Below are 18,633 nucleotides of genomic sequence, written 5' to 3' on the forward strand. Positions count from 1 at the left end.
TAATTATCGAACACCCAAGATATTTCAACTGACGTATTTTCAACAAAAATTATACCAATTGAAGGAGTGATGCCAGGAATAATAATGAGTGCAAGGTATGATGAGCTGCATATAAATGATCCATATTTGAACATATGTACATATAATATGGTGCTTATACGGATGGCATTGTTGACTAAAACGGTTTTAGGCTTGAAATCTACATAAAGATTCACTCAGGGTCATATTTTATGAATCGAGGCTCTACTTTCAAACCACAACTACTGAAAAAAGTATCACAATCCGAAACAACACATGTAAAATCGTAAAATACAAACATCATCAAAATTAGACTCTAGTTAATTTCCCATGGAATTTAACCGCAATAGCACTCGTATTATGACATTATTATGAATGTGCTACATTAATTGCACATTTTCCATTCACAATCGCAATTATGACAACGCAATAATTTCCCCAAAGTGGACTATCTTCGTATAATACGTTTCCTCAATTTGGTGCGTGCGTACATATTGCACTTACACGTGTACAAATTTCACACGTGGAATTCATCTGCGATCGATATTACACCGACGAGCAACTACTAATATAATAACGAAACTTTCATTGCAGAATTATTCAAAATCATAGTACGTAAAATATGTAAATTGCACGTGAATGATAATTGCAATGTGTATGATCAAATTGCACGTAAAATTACCCATAAGTATCCATTACATTCGTCAAATTGTGGAATGGTAAGTGACTCGGCATTGTTGGTAAATGCACTCGTAAATTCGCGCCAAAATAGGTTGTTGTGCAACTGTGCAGCGCGAAGGTCGAAAACTTAATCTGTGTTTTCGAATTGCGGTTGCAATATGTTGCAATGTAATCATTTGTCTGTTGCGGCCATTATGAGATATGGAATTAAGATATGTATACGATAAACATTAACCTTTTGAATGGAAGAAAAAATTATAAAAGTTTAAACATAATAAGAAATAACCTGTCCATATGTAGAGCATTTGCAGGCCGTTTTGTTTATTATTTTAAGGTCGTTTGGTATTAATCGAAAATCTTAGTCAGTTTTAGTATTCTTATACATATATAGGCAAGTAGACTTAGATGGATCGTTTTTGTCAAAAAATTAAAATATCATCTAACTGTTATCCTTCTGAAAATACTTCATTATGTAACACTTGGGTGGGAATTAATACTTTTTGCTTCTTATACCAGGTTGACACGATGCGAGTAGCTTGGAGCAAGAAGCTTGGACGTTACAGAAACAGGTGATCCAACCATTTTTGAACGTTTTAAACATTTAATTAAGTTACTCGTCGAAGCTATTTAGTTCAAGCTACTTGCACCGTGTCAACCTGGAATTGAATTGAAGCCAAGCAATATTTAAATAAAATTTGACAATAGAGCAATATAGAGGTACTCACTATATTTTATTTTTATTTTATTACATTTAATACCAGGAAGGCCTTACAGGTAAACCCCAATGCGCCTTCCTGGCCAATTACAAACAATGCCGCATTTTAATTACACAAGTCGCTGAGTTACAAGACACTGAAAACTCGCAAATTAACGAGACATCCATATATAAATTGTACATAAATTTTATTGTACATTAAGCATGCTCAAATAGTGGTGACATAGTAGGTAGGAAGATTTTTATCTAATTTGAATTGGGAACCGTTTCAACAATGAAATCAGAGAAATTGGCAAACTCTGATAGGAAGCGATCAGCCTGGAGTCACAAATATCCAGATCTGACCAGCAGCAATACAGATATACTCAGAAAAATTCTTTTCAATCGAGGTCAGGTCAAGGTATCGAGCCCGGCGCCTCTCGGTGTTAGGCAGAAGCTTATCGACCAAACTATGCTGCTGGCTAAATGTATGTATGTACATATGTATATAAACAGGTAATAGAGGTACTCACTATATGTATATGTACATGTATACATATTTCTAATGACATTGAGTGATATAAATTTTGAGCAAGGGTTGGATAGTAATTACTAATTAGTAGATTTAGGATAGTTATTGGGGCAAATCCAAATAGCAATACACGTTCCAATAGGGCTGAAGGCAAAAGAGCAAAAAAAAAAGGTTTCTACCTAGTAATTAGGGTATGGATGAAAAATTGCTTTATATTTTTCAAGGAATTATTGTAATTTTTAGAATTAAAATTACAGAAGGGGAAGGGGTCAAAAATTCTCACTCTGATTAATTAAAAAAAAATTTTTTTAAAAAAATAAAAAGTATATAATCATAAACGTTGTTCAAAATCCTGTGCTTAAAAAATAATCCAATTAAGCAGTCGCCACAATAAAAAAATAGTTGAATTCGATTACTTCATTTTTCATATATGTATGTACATATGTAGTTGGATATTTCAAGTAAATGAATACAATTTATGATTGAATGTAAATCAATTGTCCTAAGATATATTTATAACATTCAATAAATGACTAAGCCTTTAATATCAGCCTTTATTTCAAATCAAAATATAAACATTTGCATAAAAAAATATTTAAATATCGTGTCAGATGTTTCAAAGGAAAAAGTTTAGTTAAAAAAAAATCTAGTACTCATAAATATTGAGTGCGTTAAACTGGCAAATATAATACATACATACTAATGTACCCACTAGAATCTCTCGAGATAAAAATACTTGAACAAATAAAAGTCAAATTAGCACGTTTCAGTCCAAAAAAATATTCAGACGTTTCTGTCGATATCAAAGATTGCGCAATCTCCAATCTGTGACATTCAATAATAACGCAAAAACTGTGTCAAACAAACAAGGAAACAGCAAAAAGTTTACACGCCCGCATACTCATATATCAATATCCATTGCGAAAGTTCCAAAGCTCACGTTTTATTTCCTCGATACACGAAAATTCTCTGTATTTGAGAAAAGCCTCATTGAACACCTGGTTAATTTCGATATTTTAATTTCGTTGGGCCACGGGTTGAACCACCGGAAGTGGCACTACCTCAATGTGAGCTTCCGCAATTGTCAAATTGAGTTCACGTTATATCTAACAATATGTAATGTCACCAAATAAAATCAATTCAACTACCTATCACATGTATGTATGCATGTGTGAAGGATATATGCAAATGTTTGTCGTATGATTCTTAAACACGGTTCGCCTTTAAATGGAATGTTTATGTATATTTAATATATTCATAGCCCTTTGTGACGAAATGATAAAATATTTACAGATCTTAATATAATCCATTGCATTAAAAGTCATTGTGAAATGTAGCAGATAAAGTATACCATCACCGGTGTGATAAATCACTTTAGTGTAACTGCTAATATGTAAATAAATCATTCAAAGGATTTCATCCACAAAAAAGTGCTGATCAAATTCGACTTTTGTATCTCGGAAAGAGTGTTTACGCAAACAGTCCTTAGTACAATGTTAAAATTTCGTCATGAGATGTACATATGTATAATGACTAGTTTTGAAACACGGTCGCACAATTATGCAAATTTTCATTTTGAGTAAGAATTTAAAATAAAAAAAACACATATGAATGTATGTACATATGTAAGGTACTTGCGGGATTTAGCGGTCTAATTCAATGAAAGTGTTTTCTTTTTTAATTCCTTATTAAAAATACAATATTTGGAAATTTGATTGAATTGAATTACTAATCCTATATATGAGCCGTTATATTTGAAAGTAGCATAAGTTCACTTTTCTTCATTTCGAGAAATATTTTGCAAAACATGAAATATGTTTTGAGTTTAACAATATTAAAAAATACCGGTGGTCTACAATACGTTTATTCTGCTTTTTCGAGATTCTGGATATATCGAATTAAAAGAAGTGATAACAATTGGTGAATGAAGTCAAACAGAAATAGTGTTTTTGGAACTGAAAATTGGACTTGCGCCACTTTTAAATATAACGGCTCATAAATTATATATTAACCTTATTTGGAAAGGGTTTTTACTCCACCTGTTCTAACTGTTAGTTAGAACCTTTTCAAAGTAAGACAACGATATTGTTAAATTAAAATGTATATATTTGAAAAAACTTACATTTTGTTGTTTCAACGACATTTTCAGCTTCAACTATCACCAAAATACAACATAGCACAAAGTGTAGAACACCTCTTCGTAGATGAGACATTTTCAATTTATAATAAAAAGTTTTTCACTTAGTTTAAAACGTTCCACTGACTATTTATAACTGAAATTTAGAATAAAGATATTGTTAATAACAGAAGTAGATCATGCATACATTTTATACAAACGTTAAAATGAATTTAAATTATATTAAATAAAATCATAAAAATTTGTTTTTTTTTCAAGATATTTTATATGCAAGTTGTATTATTTTTTATCATATTATTTTAGGGGTCGCGTTACTGTTAGTTGATTGACTGGTCTTACTGATCGAGCACTGCACGAACGAGTGAAAGCAACAACCTGAATCACTCAACATTTATACTAGCGGCCAAATTGTTCCCCTCTTTTTTTACTCTGAAAATAATAAAAAAAATCCCTAAAATAACAACCCTTAAAACATCAAATATCAACAAGTATTAACATACAATAAAAGTGACAGAAAGATTTGATGAATCAAAACAATCAAAGTTTGGACATAATATAAAATATGTAACACTAGTAAGTATGTGTATAATATACGAAAAATTACTACTTCCATTAAAGGTTAGGTATTTAATCCTTATATTCCCAGTGTAATACAAAATAATGTACAGAAACGAGTCATTATATTATGTCATATAAAATACATGTAAGTATGTATGTAGATATGTATGCATTACCTAAATATATTGGACAATTTTCATTTTCATTGAACCTACCAGTATGTGGAGTGTTATTTATGTAAAGCTGTTTTATAAGTAGTTCAGATCCAAACGGTGTTGATATATGTATTGTTAAATTTCGTCATAAAACAGGTGTGAAATCTGCAATAACAATAAAAGATATTAAAAACAACCAAATAATAATAAGTACAATCAAAAAAATATATTGCAATATTGCACAGATTAGATTATACATGCATTTGGTTCACGGATTATATAATACGATGCCCACATACTAGCTTTACAATACACAGTTTACATAAAACCTTAAAAAAAAAAACGAAATAGCGCATCGTAATCTTGCATGTGTAACTTTGTCTACGTACTAAATTTAATTTATTAATGTTCTATATACAAAGATATTATAGGAGTAATGTTTAATTAACTTAGTTATAGTTTTAGCAATATACATATGTATATTAAGAAACATTTAGTAAAATTATATTATTAAAATTATTTTTTTAAATATATTTCATTTAAGAAACAATGGAACAATTTTTTTCATTAGATAAATACATATAATAGTTAAAAAACAAAAGAATAGAACTGCATTTCTATTGAATAAATAATTAAAATTCAAACTACAAAGCTTAAATGAAAACAACTGGAAATGCATGATTTTAAGGAAACATTTACATATGCCATGACATTCAACTTCATATTCAATATGAGTAAATAGATAAATAATAGAATGGCCTTCTATTTTATTTAAATCACACAGTATTATATTATACACAAATGCGAATAAAAATGTTAACAAATATTTGCATTACACAATAGAGCAATTTTGACATAACATATGAATATTGATATTGTTTTAGCATTTAGAATATTGGTTGTAAGTAATCGAATAATACATGAATTAGTCTTTCCGAGATTTCTTCGCACGTCACAGTTTCACGCCCATTGTTAAAATAAAAGCTAACTGATAAATATTTAAACTTCATGGAAAATTCACTTCAAGGTTAACTTAAACTTCAACGAAATGCTACGCTGTCAACGAATTACGAAACGTCAAGCCCAAAAGTCAAACGAAGGGCAAATCATCACAACATTTTACATACATAGATAAGTACATTGCTCGCAGGAAATGAATTCGGTTTTTTTTTTATTTTTTATTGAAAATCTGACAACTGGTGCTGAAAGATAAAGCGTTTTTTTTTCGAGCGGTCACACAGAACTGCAAAAAAAAATCGGTTTTGTTTGGTTGACAATTTTTCAGAATCACGTGCGACATTGACAAACATTAAAAGCAAATACAATTATTTCCTTTTGGAAGTTTACACAAAAAAAATACTAAAATATTTAAATATATGTATGTATATAAATTCTATGGAATGGTCGTCACATCCTCTTGTTAATGCTAATTTACACGCAAACATGAAAAATTATTCTAAAATCATAATAATAAAAAGCAATGAGCTTTATACATTGCATAGCATATGTATATGCACATAATGCTGGAAAATATTATAAATAATAAACTGGTTAAAATAGCCAAATATGCGATGAATAAATATGTACATTAGATACACAACATATTTATATTTTAGTTGCATTTGCTCTATTTATATTTAAGTTGCATAAATACATGTATTCGCCTATAAATTCATTAAAGGATTAGTTGATTTTGAATATGTAAAAAACTGCACATAATTTTCTTTTTATATACAGACGCATTTCAAATGCACCAAAATTTATTTCCGGAGTTCATTTCAAACGTTTCTAACGACTATTTCATAAACGACACATTAAAATAGTCCAATATTGAGGATTATAAATAAGGTGAGGTGATGAGTATTAGAGATTCAAATAGTTTATGGGATTTTTTAATCAAAACCTTTTATTATTCGGAGCTAAATATAAAACAAAATGATCGTATATTACATACATATACATATGTATAAAAAAATTTACAACATTTTTTTGTAATGCAAAAAAAATATATACATATATGTAGGTACATACAGGGCCGGTTCAAAGGTGCAGCAGACTAGGCATGTGTCTAGGGGCGCCATAGACAAAGGGCGCTCCGAAGCCCCCCCATTTTTCTTTTTTTTTATTATTAAATTTAAAAAATAAAAATATATAAATTGACTTTCTTTAAATTTATAAAACATTTTATATTCAACTCGAAGTAACAATACTGATTGTATAATATTATAATTTACGAGGAACGCAGGAGTTAACTGTCAAATATCAACGACTCGCTAATAAAGCTTGTAAAAAAATAAACTGTCTTCAGTACAATTTGGAATTGTATTTTATATAAAATACCAATGAAACTGATATATGTATATAATATGTATATACATATATCAAGGATGGATTTACTTCACGAATTTAAATATCTTAACCAATCATATTCGAATGAAGAAATGTCAGTCTATACAATTCTTCAATTCATTGTTGAATATAAATTTAATGTCTTCATTGCCGAATTTTTATTTTATTCCTTTTTATACATATAATGAATAAACATTGTAAACTTAATTAGATGTTTTTTTCTTAATATATTTTTAATCGACATAAAATTTCAATAACTTTCGCTGGAACCAATCTGCCTAGGGATGCTATGTATGTATATACCCTCGGGCCGGGCCTGGGTACATACATATGTACATTTCGTACTTGAAAATCTCTAGTAAACAAGCGAAATTCCGACCAGTATTTTGCACTAGAAAACAAACATGTTTTTAGCGTTAAGCATTGAATAAACTACGGGTATAAAAATTCCGCTAGTAAATAAACAGAAGAGGAAAACTCATAATAAAACTAAAGGTATAATAATTTTTCGCGAAGTTTCTTTTTATGATGTTTCGAATGAGCGTTTTTGATTTTATATACCAAATTTTTCTAGTATTATTATAAGTAAGAGATTTCATGCATAAAAACAATATTCAGCAAATGAAGTGTGCAGAAGAAACTTGTGTTTTCCACTAAAAATATGGTCCAGTTATCTGTTTTTCGAGTTAAAAGCTTCACGCACTGCATTGTTAATGAGATTTGAGTTGCGGAAGAACCGCGACAATTCACACCGTGCAGTTTGCATTCGGAACAATTTCACACTTGTGGTGTCACTATGGCGACCTCGAGGATTGTGATGTGTGAACGAACCATTATCCTTGTGGCGAATTACACCTGCACGCTCAAAATATAATATTATGTAGTAATAAAGTGTCGTTTAATGGGCCGCGTGCCACCGAATCCCCGTAATAGATCAAATAAATAAACAAATTAACATTGCTTAGCAACACAATGCATTTTTGACACTTCTGAGGCTAATTATTAACTATTATATGAAAAAAAATATATTAACTACACTTTAAATGTACATAAAACGAATTTGCATAAAATATGCATTGTATTTAGTATGATGATGTTACTTTATGTAGGAATTATGCATAGTAGACATTGACATATTAATAGTAAACATATTTTTATTTACTTGTACATAAGTAGACATTGATATAGTAATAATATACACTCTTTATGAAACAATGAAATAAGAAAATGGAATACATACATACATAGTAAGCTAAATGAAAAAGTTCTCTTTACAATAGTTACGTAATGGAAACAAAAATTTGACCCTGAAGGTGAAAATCTCTTCACATTCGTCGAACTTCTATTTAAGTACTGTCAGTTTCACAACACAAAACGCGATTCGAATAAAAATTGTCGATGTATAATGCGCTTTACCACGAAACTGATTACAACAAATGTGAATGCATACGATGCTTAACAGCATGAACTTTTATGGCAACTTATGTTAAATCGAGGAATGTCTGTATGTATGAATGTAAATGCTACAAGTGTACATTTCGTTCGGTCTAACTAGTTTGTTCATATACGAACGAATCTGGCCAGTTATAATGTACACAAAAGAAATTAACTATGTAGTTTATTCGTGCACAAATCATCGAGCATAAGTCGAAGTATTTTCTACTAGTATACCCATACATATTTTTATTTTTTATTTTATTTTATTTTATTTAACATATTAGCCATTACAGAGAGCTCCAAGGCGTCACCGTTGCCAGTCATTCAATAATAATAACATGATAACAATAATAATAACAATATTAACACAACATCATTAAAATCATAAAATAATAAAAAATAGCAATCATTCACATTTATAATTGGAAAAATCAACCACTGGCATTCCTCAACAACCACTCAACCAGATAAGCATAATTTATATTGAAGAGGTCAATTTCACCAGCAATTCGGTTAAGCAGATATCATCATCATCATTTACAGCCATTCGCCATCCACTGCTGGATGAAGGCCTCTCCAACACGCTTCCACTCGTCTCTGTTTTGCGCAACACTCATCCATCTCATTCCACACATTTTCCTAATTTCGTTCACCCATCTTCCTTGCGGTCTTCTTTTTACTCTTTTGCTTTCTCTCGGGTACCATTCAAGCACTTCTTTTGTCCACCTTTCGTCCATCCTCCTAGCTACGTGACCCGCCCATTGCCATTTCAATCTCTTCACTCTATCCACTATGTCCACTACCCTTGTCATATTTCTCACCCACGTGTTCCGCTTTCTGTCTTTCCTCGTTATGCCAAGCATACATATCGCCCTAGATATAGGAGCCGTTGCCAACATATTTGTGCGAGCCACAGGAGGAACAAACAAATCACGATTCCTCAAGTCCCTGAATTTACTAGGTGCATAAAACCTAAATTCATTGAGAACCTGAGGATTGTGTATTATCCCATTCAACAGGTTAAAAAAGTGCCTTCCCAGTGACATATCCCGACGAGACTCCAATGAGTTGAAACCTAACGCCCCTAATAGGAATGCACTAGGATATATCGAAGGATAATAACCATACCGTTTCATATAAAGATATCTGAGAAACCGTTTTTGGATTCTCTCAATCTTCAATGAATGAGTTATATGGGTAGAATTCCATATAATGGAAGAAAATTCTAGAATGCTACGTACTAAAGATTCATAAAGAATTCTAAGCACCAACGCACTCTGGAAAGGTTTACTTACTCGTAGTAAGAATCCCAGCATTTTTATATGCTTACCCTGGGTTGCAATATTAAAAAAAATGTGGAAACGGGAATTATAGCAACGTTGTAATGTGGCTTCCATAGATATCCCTTTTAAATATTTGACGTTTTGACATATCAAAGGGTTTGACGGTTAAAAGTTACATTCAATACCTGGTGAGTATATTTAAATATTTTGACTGTTAGTAATTAAACTAAAACCAATAGTTAGTGTAAGAACAAACTAGTATTATCATGAACGAAGTGGAGTGACTACTTGGACTGAAACATTGTGTATAAATTTCACATCAGGTAATATAAACATAATATATTGTACTATAAGAAAATTCTTAATAGAAATGTTATTGAAAATCTTCAATGCAAATACTTATTTTAAATATCGATAATAAGCCTTATTTCAAATATCAAAGAAATAGACATACATATTTCAAATAGCGATATGTTTAATTAGTATTTTAAAATATCCATTAAATAACCGTCTGCGCTTTTAATATATTTAGCCAACCAAACTATGTATGTATGTAGTTTGCCAAGAAAACTGTTGGTATACTAATATCCATACATTGACTCAATTGAGGTGCTAGGTAGAAAATAAGTGTAAATGTCAAAGTTTTTTCGTGTAAAAAAGAGGATGAGACCTTTCCTACAGAATTTTGTAAATTGTTCCAAATTCTCGGATTACTCGTAGCGCCATTTATATCCAAATTTTCGTAAACAATTTTTTAAAAACTTATTTTATTAATATTTCTAAAAGAAACAAATGTGGATTACCATTATTTACCACCGAGCCCTTCAATTTCTTTCCGCATTTGTATATATCTAGAAAGTATATTATGAACAAATACTTGCCAAAAAACTATATAATTCGCTTTATTAATTTTATTTTAACTCAATTGGTATCACGAGTGATGGTTTGCTCGGTAATTCCGTATCGCTTCTATGGATGCAAGTATGTATGTGTATATTTATATTCATATACACATAACTGCTGATATTTATGCTTCTGGATATCTACACGTCTATCACTACGTACTCATCAATTGCCAATTTCTATTTACGTTTTACAATTTATCTTATTTTTATTACATTGCTATATTTTATTCTGTGTACTTTCCATGTTCCTTATTTCCATGTGCTTTATTTTCCTACTCTTTTCTTATTTTAAATGTTTGAGCTTTTCTTTTTTTTACCTATATGTGAAAATTATTAATGGTTTACTTAACATAATTATATTTTTTTTACTATCAATCTATGTAACTTAATAAACTGTAAATTTTCCAAATAAATAAATAAATAAATAAATAAATAAGTAGACCTTTTATTATATCGAAAGTGCTGTTCTAAATATGTACATATATTCGATTTGGTAATTTATTTGGGGTTGATTACTTCTTGTCATTATACGTACATATGTAAATAAGATGGAACAAGTCCAAAACGTTTCCTAGAATAAATTTCAATTGCAAAAATTTGGGAAATTCCGAACGATACGAATAACGCACCCGACCGCTTCTGGATTTCATCAATTTTCATATGTGGAAAATGAATCAGCTTGGCTGTCTTCGGTTGCATCATGTGTTTGCATGCAATTTTTCCTGCTTTCTCTCGTTGCCAGACGAAAAATGACTGTGATGAACGTAGAAGTTTGCGAAACAGAAGAACTGCCAATCTATTGCGAACGCATCATCATTATTATCTAAGCTCGACTGAGAAGCCATCATCGTTGTTCCCACAGACTCAGAAGATGCCGAAACCTGCAAAGTTATTATATATCAGTTACAGGACTGGAGTTAGAAAACCCATCCACGTATGTATTATATATATGTACATATGTAATTAGAAAATTAACATTTTTATATAAAACTTGAAAAAGTATTCTGTATATAAGATGCTAGTGTTTTTACCCGGCTTTGCTCGATATTTGTAATATAAACCGCTTAAACAAGGCCAATCTAATAGTAAACATTTTATTCAATGTATTTGAATAGTTTTATTTTATTTAAATTTATTTGAATATTCATTTGTTAAATGACGTCACGAATTTACGAACCAACAATAGTTATATAAAAAGTCTCTTTCGAAATTATATATTAGATTATTAAATCAAATAATAGGTCGGGTTCGTAAATTTACTAATAAGTAGATACTCAACAAAGCAACTAACAGCGAATTTTTAATGTTTATATAAATTCAAAATATGAGAAATAGAATACAGTTTTATAATTGTGCCGTTTTATTTGAAAGTTGCATAAATCCACTTTTCTTCATTTCGAGAAATATAATATTTAGCAAAACATTTAATTTAATGTCATCCGTAACTTTCAAACAAAACAGTTCAATTACTCTAATTAATTAAAAATTACAGCTAATTAAAAAAGCATAAAATTTGCTTTTTAAAAGTTGGCCGCAATCCATCCTTTGCAGTCACATTTTAAGAAACACCAAATACATGTCTAATAGAAAGAGTGGCGTGCCATGTAAATCTCCCTATTTTTGTCGCACAGCCTTACTTATGTGTGCGCGAGCATGATACAAGGGACTAGGTGACGTCATACTGAATCACTTAAGAGATACGTATATATGTAAATAAACGAATTGATGTAAATACATATGTACATATGTATGTGTGTATCCACTACGGATTCCAATACCGGTAATTCCGAAACCGGTTATAGCGGTTATAGCAACCATCAGTAATACCGGTAGTACCGAAATATAATCATTTCAATTGTATGCTAGTTGGATTGTTTTGAAATTTGAAGAAAACATTGTATCGGATAGTTTGTATGGATTAGGCGAATAAGGAGTCGACGCAATATTTTTGACCTGCTATTCAAAGGAGCCGCTAAGTGTATCATAAATTTAACATTAATGATAATAAATGCCGAAAATATCGTACGTATAACTGAGACTAATTCCGAATTCAAACATACATATGTATATTGATTTATAAGTGACAATGAGAAGCCTTGTCGCTTTCCGATGTTTTCGAAAACCTATTTTTTTAACATGATAATTATTTGGATACATATTAAATACTAGTGTTGTATCCGATGAAATATCATCGCATGGGTGTTGGCATATTAAGTTATTATTAAATTAAAAAAAAAATTTCGTCGGTCATGTGTTCGGTCACCACGTGGTTATATATTATAATTAGAAAAGGGAATTACAGCAACGTTGTATTGCGTTTTTCATTGGATTTTCCATTACAAATATTTGGCGTTTTAAATCTCAAAAGTTTTGGCAACCAACCGTTTCATACGACACCTAGTGAGTCTTTTTGAAGATAGCTTTTGACTGTTAGCACTTAAACTAAAACTAAAAGTTTGTTTATGAACAAACTGGTATTTTTATGAACGAACTGGAATGAACACTTGGACTGTAAACATATGTATTTAATAGCGAGCCAGAATGTTATATTACAAAAAACGCAAATATCGAAAATCAAAAGATCTTAAGTCGAAAGATCAAAAAAAAAGGGTGCATGGTAAACGGTATACATATACTCACTTAATGTGCGCGCGCAGAATACGGCAGGAAGAGCCTGTTCCTCTTGTTCCTGTTGTACCCTGCTCGCGCAAATTAAGTGAGTATGTACGTGAGTATGTACCGTTTACCATGCACCTTTTTTTTTATCTTTCGACTTAAGATCTTTCGATTTTCGATCTTTGCCTTCCGATATTTGTGTTTTCTATCATTTAACATTCTGGCTCGTCACGTAGACCCATTTAATAGATGTAAAATGTATAATTTAATAATTGAATAATTGAATGAAAAATGGAATTCATTTTTTTATCTCACTTATTATAGAACTAGTGTTGTACCCGATGAAATATCATCGCATGGGGTGTTGGCATATTATTTTATTAAACAAAAAAAAAAAAAAATTGTCAGTCCCTTTTTGAATTTCCACTTGAATTTCCCGTGTTCCACGCGGTCGATTTTTTTTCAAACACCTTTTAAACATATTTAATCTAATATTCATATTTAATTATATAATATGAAAAAAAAATGGTAAAAACTAACTACATATCTACCTACATATAAACAACATAAAACACCGATAGAAAAATTAATATATTCATTCATTCATTAAATAAATTTTCAATAGATGGCGGTAAATTCTCTGCTAAGCGGAAACATTAGTAGCGGTCAGTATATATATATAAGTTTTTTTATTTTGTTATTGTATACGTTTTGGCAGTGATTTAGCTGTAACCTACATACAAATGTATGTCGAATCGTAACGACTATTAAAGTACGGCGAGCACTATCTCAGACAGACAGACACACAGACGGAATGGCGATATTATATATATATATATATATATATATATATATATATATATATATATATATATATATATATATATATATATATATATATATATATATATATATATATATATATGTTATATATATATATATATATATATATATATATATATATATATATATATATATATGTATATATATATATATATATATATATATATATATATACATATGTATGTATATAATATATAAAAGCTAGAATTATCCCTTTCGTATACTGATTTTATACTTATTTTTCACACTATGTAGAAGGACTCTACACACTATTTTATAATTGATTTAAGTAATTAATTAATTAAATTTTATAACCGGTAGATTCAGGTATTGCCGGTATTAATATCGGATACCGGTTACGGTATTTTTAGAATCCCAAGCATCCACCACATCAAAAAGTCGATTGGATGACTAAAAAACACTTAAAATTACTTGCCAACCGAAGTTAACTCAAACAATCTGAAAAATGTTTCTTTTGAGTAGTATACCTAGTTGCGGCTCTGGCCTTTATCATAGGTAGAGGCACGTAGGTGGGTAAGGAAGGGTTAATATTGCAATTTTCCGGATGATGAACGACGAGCATTTTCGATGACAATAAACGATGACGATTGGGAAATGGCGGCGCAACAAATAATAATGGCTGTTTAATTGACGTTTGTCAACCGAGATATTTTACAGTCTGTTGCTGAATTTCAATTGCACATTGCGTCAACAGGTCTATATGTACATTGTGCGTTCACTGGCTGATGATCCTTGTCCTCTTTCGAGTCAAATGTTGTGGTAGTTGGGGCCGAACGCCTGCTCCGGATAATTGTTCCATTGAAATGTTACGTCATGAAACTTTCAGCGTGTCAAAAAGTCGCTAAAGCAAGTTTTTCGTATGAAACTTTATTCGATGATGATCAAGCTTGCGGTGAAAAGGGAATTTTACCAATGCGATGTTCATGTTTTGCAGTTATGTCACATTTCACATATATAGTAAGTGTGTGAAGGTTAATTTTTATTGAATGATTAATATCGAATGCCAAATTTAAATATAACAATTACACACGACTGGTATTCAACGTTGCATATAAAAAGGTGAATAATCATATGTAATATAGTTAAGTAATAAAATATGTGGTGTAAATTTGTTTACAATAATTGTTGAAAAATTAAATATTCATCACAACAAATGTCAAAAGATATGCGCAAGTACAAGGTTCAGATTTCGAGTAAATATATTGTCATAATCCGCTAAGTTTATTTAAACCTACACATGTAAATATATGCTTGCTATGGGTTCAACTCACACATAGGTTATTTAGTTGCATAAAAATGTTCTGACCCACATGAGTAATATTTGTCAAACCATAACTTGATTCATCTCTTTATATTAATACATAATCAATGATTTCTCAATTTTACTTAATCAAATGTGTAGCTTTAAAGAAGCTTTCAATCTTGATTAATGTCTATTTTTTTTACTTGTACATATGTAACTCATTTGATTTTTATATATTTATCATGGTGCCATTATGTCATTATGACACCTATGGCCAAATTTGTACATTTGTACTATAAAGGTGAAAAAAATAGAATATCACTGAAATCAGGTAATTTGGCATACATATATCATATAGCTCCGGGCCAGGATTTGAACCCGTGACCCCTCAGTTGTTAGCATTATATGCTAACCACTGAGCTTGTTACTATGTTTTACTTTGGATGGTTTGAAAGTTAAGTGGTGTATTTATGTATTTATTTATTAACAATTTTTCCATATTGACATTACAGAATTGCTCCAAGTCGTCACTATGTGTAAGCATAAAAAAGTTGAAGAATAAACGTGGATGCAAAAACAAAATATGGTAATAAAAAAATATAATATAAAATATGAAACAAATAAATCAATATATGAAAACAAATGCAATATTAGAACACATTTACGATCTCAATAATTGGGATCGTAAATGTTTAAAATTATTTAAACAATGCCTCAACTAGATATTTTAGATCAAACAAATCCATGCGAACAGAAATCTGGTTGAGGAGCTTGATCATTTTATTTTTTATATTTATTTTTACATATATGTATACCAGGAAGGCCTTACAGCTAAATCCTAATGCGCCTTCCTGGTCAATTACAAATTACAATTACAATTACAAATGCAGCATTTTTTGAATTACGAGACACTGAAAAACTAGCAAATTAACGAGAGATCTATGAATTGTACATACATTTTATTGTACATCAATCATACTTCAAATAGTGGTGACATATTAGGTAGGAAGGATTTTTAGCCAATTTTTTTTTCCGGGAACCGTTTCAACAATGAAATCAGATGAAATTGGCAAACTCTGATAGGAAACGATCAACCTGGAGTCACAAATCCAGGTCTGACCAACAGCATACTCTGAAAAATTCATTTTCATTCGAGGCTCGAGCCCAGGGATCGAACCCGGCGCCTCTCAACGCTAAGCAGAAGCTTAACGAACGAGCTATGCTGTGGCAAGTGCCATCAAATTGGGGCATTCCACAAGAGAAGAGAACAAACTCTTGCATATATGTAATGTATCTGAGTTAGCTGGGAATATTGAAGCTCAATTCTGTAAGAATTTTAGGATTCCTCACCAAGCTAACCAATAATGTGGGTCATTATACATCAAATAGTAAATACATATATGCAATACCAGTTTTTGCAAAATAAAAGAAAGTATGATTGTGTCTTTGTAAAGTTTTGTATATAACTTTTTGATAATAATAATTTTGTTCAATAAATTATTCATGGAATAGAATTTGTCAACATATTACTTATACTAGTGGTTTTACCCGGCTTCGCTCGGTATTTGTTATATAAAACTCTTAAACATGGGTTATCTAATAGTAAGCATCCATTTATTTTTTTCATTAAATTTATTTAAATCGATAAATGAATTAAACGCACACAACGAATGGTTTTTATATATAAGGGAACCGGAACTGAAACGGGAATCGGGAACCGGAACTGAAAAAGGAATCGGAATCGGAATTCGGAACTGAAATCGAAATTGGAAATTGGAATCAAAATCGGAATCGAAATTAATATCGATATCGTCGTCATAGAAAGTTTGTTTTTTCGATAACGAATTCTACGAACCAAAACTTATATACAAAGTCTCTTTCGGAATTATATATTAGATGAATAAGAATTGAATCAGGAATACGCTTATATGCTATAGGTTTTCTGATTGTTATACATATGTATGTGTGTATGTACATACATTTTTATTAAAAAAAAACTGAAAGAAAATTTCAAATGGAATTATATACATATAATATAATATAATACGTCAGTATTAGAAAGTATTCTAGATATCAAACAAAAAAAAGATAATTTGATATCAACATTTAACATTTTGACAGCAGGTCGTAAAAGGACAAGTAGTGAAAAAAAAAACTAGGTCATATTGTTGTATGCGAAAACTTATCAATGTAACCCAAATTAAAATCAATTAATAATCATTGGTTTAATACCAGATATGGGTTAAATTTAGTTCATACTGAAATTTAATAATAAAGAAATTATACATATGTGCATACATATAAGTGAGGTGATGAACTTTAGTATTTAAAATGTTTATTCAAGTTCATCACCTTCGGAAAACTGAAGAAAAATTTAATCATAGACATCTACCGACAAAATAAATAAACTAAAAGTTTTCAAATATTTTATAAATTTTATTCAAATCGTTTTTTGCATTGCTCAAATGATTTTTTTTCCTTTTGAGATTAACAACCGATACGTTAATTTGTAATCAATATTTTCCAGTTTTTGACCCGATGTCAACAGAAAATTTGACAAGGGCAATTTTGACCATCAGACATAAACAACGATAGCAGTAGACCAATGTTTGATCGACAAATAAATATATAAAAAATAATCCTCGTGCAATAAACATTTGAATTTCCGTCATCTACAATAGCGATTATTACGGACGCAAATTTACAATAATATTACGTATTTAATTATGCAATAACATTTTTTTACAATTAGACATATGTATATCGATTATCATAAAACATTTACGTAAAAATATCCATGTAGACATAATGTATAAAAAAAATGTACATGTTTATTTTCTAATAAGGGTACATACATATATTGTACATACATATATGTGCTTTATTTAATCATGTTTTCTATTATGTCCAACGACTGAGTTCATGACTGAACCAAAAGCAAATGACATTATCACTCTATTCGGATTCCAAAAGTATATATAGCCATTAAAACAGAGTGTTAAGAATGTCCATATCATATGTTCAAATTAAAATTTAAGTGTATATAATATGTACAAACAGCATTAATGATAATGTATCATTTTCATTAGATTAGAAAGCCAAAGAAATCATACGTATGTATAAATATGCATATGTTTTTATTTATTAATTGAATACTATAC

General features: G+C 30.1%; 1 protein-coding gene across 3 annotated transcripts in view; it reads right to left on the reverse strand.

The window, feature by feature from the left end:
• Positions 1-18,421, reverse strand: part of LOC143913107 (protein takeout-like) — a 29,833-nt gene extending 11,412 nt beyond the window's left edge. The window contains exons 1-5 of one of the 3 annotated variants that reach the window (XM_077432711.1): positions 18,339-18,421; positions 11,379-11,630; positions 4,836-4,940; positions 4,402-4,491; positions 4,048-4,198 (exon numbers count right to left, since the gene is read on the reverse strand). In XM_077432711.1, coding sequence (XP_077288837.1) covers positions 4,048-4,138 — 91 coding nt within the window. In that variant the 5' untranslated portion in view covers positions 4,139-4,198; positions 4,402-4,491; positions 4,836-4,940; positions 11,379-11,630; positions 18,339-18,421. Of the gene's footprint in view, positions 1-4,047; positions 4,199-4,377; positions 4,492-4,835; positions 4,941-11,378; positions 11,631-18,338 lie in introns of those variants that run through there. The other 2 variants (XM_077432712.1, XM_077432710.1) reach the window with 2 other exon arrangements.
• Between the last annotated feature and the right edge of the window lie 212 nt (positions 18,422-18,633).

This window comes from Arctopsyche grandis, chromosome 6 (genome assembly GCF_051622035.1).
Source record: "Arctopsyche grandis isolate Sample6627 chromosome 6, ASM5162203v2, whole genome shotgun sequence".
NCBI lineage: Eukaryota > Metazoa > Arthropoda > Insecta > Trichoptera > Hydropsychidae > Arctopsyche > Arctopsyche grandis.